Here is a 5,344-nt window from a genome sequence, read left to right on the forward strand (position 1 = left end):
TGCACATTCACATCGCATCAAATTTCACAACATGATAAGTACGTATGGATTTTTTTCTATACAATCATCATGAATGATAAATCAAAACAATAGACATATAATTGAATACAACTAAAGAAAAGGTATACTCTCCGACATAATAGTAGTCCGACAAAATCCAATAGATGTGGCTACAATATAGCTTTCGTGTAGTTTGTGCATAGATAAAGACTTGACAAGATCTTTGCCCCTCCATACAGGCCTATATTTAGAATAGTAGTTTATTGTTTTCACGGTCGTTGCTTTCTGTTTCTCTACCCTTTCTCCACCTGCTGATCTTTCTTGGACCATTCTTTCTAAGACAACTATGACAACCTTTCTCTTTCTCTCTGTCTCTTTCCTATTCCTGTTTGTAACTAATAAGTGAAAGAAAACATACTTTGGTCTATACAAAGAAAACTTATACTATTATGTATTTGACAGATTCTTTCTCACATTTTAGTTGGGTGTAGAATGAAAAAACAAAATTTAAGTGTTTATTACCTCTTTTTTCCAAATAAAGAAAATCAATAAAGGTTAAATGCAACTTTGAACCCTTCAAGTTCAAACCACTTGTGGCATTTTCAAGTCACACGATTTTTTTTTCCATTCTATGACAACTTGCTTTGATGAGCACAAAATTTCAAACTACCATATTTTCTGCGATCTTTGTCTATTACGAATTTGAAGGTACCAGCTAAGTGAACTACACTTTAAATTTCTTGGCAACTTCAAAGCAAACGTAGTATTGTATATAAAGGAGGGAAATGGTCGTATATGTTAAAAACTAAACTAGAACAGTAACACACACCACACCCGCACAAAAGAAATGGAGAGGTATACCTCAGACAAGAACTCTGAACGACCTGAGTTTGTATCTTCAGGTGCGAATCTCAAAGTTCTATTTAATTGTTCATTTCTTTTTTGTGTTATTTACTTAAGAGTAATGGCTGTAGAAATAATCATGGTGTAGTTCTGAAACATGTGACTAATATGAAACATTATTCTTAACATTTTCAGACGTTTTCAGAAATCTTAACACTTAGAATGAAGCATATTTTAACCAAAAAAATAAATGTGGTGAGTTATGCTTAGGATGAAACATATTTTAAAAAATAAAAATAGTAATAAATTTTGATTGCTTTTGGAGTGCATGCCATTATGAAACTTATTTCTCAGCTCTCATGAATACCTGTGAATCCATGTGATGATGGAGATAACAAAGTAGAAGCTGATTGGATTCTTGTTATAGTTTAAGTATGAAAATAATATGGCATGAAGAAAAAGGAAACATTTTGCCTCCTTTGCTGTGTTTTTGAACATGAATGCATTTTTATTATAGTGAAAAATACAATTTTATGATTCTTGAAGAGCTTGCAACTTTAATTCATTTGCGTTAATTTGTTGAGCAGGTTGATCTGTCAAAATTCACACTCTCATAGCCTCACTGCTTTAAAACTAGTGGGATACCCTTTTCTTTGCTCTCATCATCATTTATAGAGACTGGAAGGCACAAGCGCCTTGGCGTAGAAGAAGTAATGGTGAGATTCATCAACTGTGAGTCCAAGGAAAGGAAGGATATCTTCAAGCAAGGTGATCCAAGTGACATTGACAAATATGAGGGGTTAGATAGCATGATTATTGAAGAAAAGGAAAGTGGGATAGCTAGAAGATCCAAGAAGCGGAAAGTGGAAGGGTTAAGGCTGCAAACAACTGTTTCATTCAAGAAAGTGTTGCTGCATGAAAATAGTTCTGATTTGGAGGAAAATGCCAATGATTCAAGCAATAAAGTATATCCTGCGGTCGCTTTGCCTAAACCCGAAATTCGGATTTCTCCGAGGACTACTAGTGAACATAATGCAGCTGCAATTAAGGTGCAGAAAGTTTATAAGAGTTACCGGACTAGAAGAAACCTAGCAGATTGTGCTGTAGTTGTTGAGGAGCTCTGGTTTGTTCTATTAACAAAACTATGTTTCAGCTACCTACAGCTTATATTTCCAATTCAGAATTTTATTTTGTCTAATTGTTTTGTTTTTATAAATTTTGTAGGTGGAAGGCAATAGACTTTGCAAGTCTTAGGCATAGTTCAATATCATTCTTTGAGTCTGATAGATCAGAAACTACTATTTCAAGATGGGCACGAGCTAGGACTAGGGCTGCCAAGGTGTGTACATATTACCATCATTTAGGCTTCCTAGGTTTGCCGAACTTTTAAAGATGAAAAAAATTTTCAAGTCAATTGTTTCAACAGTTGGGGTCAACTCAGTCGTTTTCTTTAAGACAAAAGTCATTACCTTAAAAAATATTCAACTTTGCTTTATTAGTTTTGCTCTTTGACCATGACTTAAAATGCAACTAATCAATTTATTTCACTTGAACAAATTTTTTCTTCAAACTTCTCATATATATATATATATATATATTGTATGAATTTTGAAAATCTAACCGTTGAATTTAATATTCTTTATGTTCTTAATATGCATATCAAATTTCGTTCAAATCGGATATTATTTACTATTTGATCAATTAACTTAATTTTTATATACAACTTTAGATTACAAAAACTTGAAATTATAACATTTGTTTGATTACATAGCAATTGATTTTTGATTTTTTTGAAATTTTGTAAGTATTAAGGATGTAATAAGAACATGTAATCGGACGGTTAGATTTTCAAAATTCACACTTAATATAAATATATATGATGAGTTTGTAGGGTTTCTCTCCAAATTAGTTTGGAAAGAAACTTTGTTCTATAAATTTTATTTCCTAGATCTGATTGTGTATAAAGTGACACTAAATATAACCTTAAATTTTAAATATTTATTTTAAATCATGAAATATATTCATTTCAAATGGAGAGCATCCTTATTCAGCAAATTGATGTAAAATTCACATTTTTCATCTTCTTACAAGAACTCCTTTATATGTTATTGAATACTGTATAATACCATATGGTTGACTGTAGGTAGGTAAAGGTTTGTCCAAGAATGAGAAAGCTCAGAAATTAGCTTTAAGACACTGGCTTGAAGCGGTTAGTCCACATTCTACATTCCATATGTTTTATTTTTCCTTAGCTTTGATTGTTTCCTATAGTCAATTTTTTTTTTAATAATAAAAAAGAATTACCAAAACATTAGCTTTTAAAAAAATGAACTAAATTTTAGTTTTTTTATTTTTATTTTTTTTATCACACATTTAACATAAAAGTTATCAAAAACTATATCATTTGTCTCATATTGCATTGGTTCTCATTTCATAGTGTTAGACATGATCATGCTAACTCGGTGACACATGTTTTGGCCCATTACGCTAGACATGTCTCTTCCGATGTATTTTGCTTAGAGGACTCTCCTCCCCCTGCTATGAAGGTTTTGTATTTTGATTTGGATCATTTACATTTATAAATAATGATTGCTGCGTGGACAAGGAGCTCAAAATCTAGAATGACCTGCTCGTGGTGGTTTCGGCAACATCAATGGTCATAGTGGTCACTGCTGGGATGATAGGAGTAGTGCTAAATATTGCCATTAAATCTAGAGTTATCTCTAAGGGCTATATCAAATCTTTTAGTTTTTTTTGGGCTAAATATACCAAAATTATTTTTGAAGACCATTTTTTAAAGTGAGATCTATTGGTTTTTTTAATAGCTTGGGATACAAAAGAATTTCTCTCCAAATTATTGTTTTTGTATTGTTAGGTTGTGCATTGTCAAATTCCATGACATTGTAATATCTTATCAAGTCTTTAGTGTGTTAGAATCAAAGTTCAAAAGGTCCAACAGACAACTCGAAAGAAGATAGTTTATTCAAGATTCTGATTGCCATTCAAACGATGCTTGATCGATTGAACATTTGATTTCAAGTGTCTTTCGACTGAAGATTGATCAATCCAAAGAAGAGTTTTGACTGCCTTTCGACTGAAGATTGATCAACTGAAACTCAAGAAAAAAGAATTAGACAGGTTTTCATGCCCAACGTGCAAACATATAAAAGGTTCATCATCATCATTATTATTATTATTATTATTATTATTTTGAGAAACATAAAAGGTTCATTATAAGTATAATTTCACAACTATTAGAGAGAGGATATTGCTATGCCCTACTTCTAGAGATTACTTGAACCTAAAATTGATTAAATCGTTAGGTCAGAAGTTTAAATTCACAAAGGAGTTGCTTCCTTTGGTGATCAAGAGCTGAAGTCACAGAACCATCAATCTTAGCGTTGTTGCGGGGATCAATTCAAGGAGGGTTCTTGAAGTTGGTTAGAGGGTCAAGCCGTAATCATGGTGGAGATTCGTGAAAGGAATTCGTGTACGAAGAATTTAGCTAGTGTGAGGTCGCATATACCACATGTAAGGCATGCACATGCTAGGTACTAGATTACAGATAATGAATAGACCTAGAGTGTTTAAGCGCATACCTCTATACTCCATGACCAAACCTTAATATATTACTCATAACAGTGAAACATGGCACAAGCAAATCTTCCTTCCCAGCATGTGCTATTTCTTAGTTTATATTACTCTCAGTCTTTAGAAAGAATGAGATCTAATATGTGCTATTTCTTAGTTTATATTATATTATATATATATATATATATATTTATCAAACTGTTTAGTTGATTTTGTTTTCGAAATTGTTTTCCAGCGCTAGACATTGTACGGTGACATTTTGGTTTCAAAGTATTGTTTCTGGGTTTTATATCATATTTAAATACTATTAAATAATAATAATAATAATAATTTAATAACCATCCAAATTGTTCATTGGTTATTCTTATAAACCTATTGTTATAACAATTTCAATTTTTGGTTTGTTAGATTTTCAAATATACTATGAAAAAAAAATCACATTATTAAATTTTAAGAGGAGAATTTAAGGAATAATACTTAAATTTTGTTTATGTGAGAATTTAATAGAAATATTGTTTAGTACTTGCTAATGGAAAATGGGGATCTATGGATTATGGGTTATGAAATATGGATTTTAACAAAACTTCTCAAATCAAATGATAGTTTGGGATCCTTCTCAAAAAAAAAAAAATGATAGCATTAGATTAAGGGATTTGTGGTTTTATCAATAGGTATTGTAACATATTGCTACGGTAGATACCCATCAAACAATAAATTTAGGGATATAACACTTTTTTAAAGTATTAAATTCATATTTTGCAGATTTTATTTTGAAGTTGCATTAAGAACTGCACTTAGTATGTTCGGGAACGAGTTCAATTCCAGGTGCATTAACAAGTTTTTTTTTATTCAATACGTTTTTTTTTTTTTTTTTTTTTTTTTTTTTTTTTTTTTTTTTTTTTTTGTTTTT

At 31.0% G+C, this 5,344-nt stretch overlaps 1 protein-coding gene across 1 annotated transcript in view; it reads left to right on the forward strand.

The window, feature by feature from the left end:
- Positions 1-1,435: 1,435 nt before the first annotated feature.
- LOC136071531 (IQ domain-containing protein IQM5-like) overlaps positions 1,436-5,344 on the forward strand; it is a 4,886-nt gene continuing 977 nt past the window's right edge. The window contains exons 1-3 of the mRNA XM_065782957.1: positions 1,436-1,966; positions 2,068-2,182; positions 2,987-3,052. Of these exons, the coding sequence (XP_065639029.1) occupies positions 1,557-1,966; positions 2,068-2,182; positions 2,987-3,052 (591 nt within the window). The 5' untranslated portion in view covers positions 1,436-1,556. The remainder of the gene's footprint in view (positions 1,967-2,067; positions 2,183-2,986; positions 3,053-5,344) is intronic.

This window comes from Quercus suber, unplaced genomic scaffold (assembly GCF_002906115.3).
Source record: "Quercus suber isolate HL8 unplaced genomic scaffold, Cork oak 2.0 scaffold_322, whole genome shotgun sequence".
Taxonomy (NCBI): domain Eukaryota; kingdom Viridiplantae; phylum Streptophyta; class Magnoliopsida; order Fagales; family Fagaceae; genus Quercus; species Quercus suber.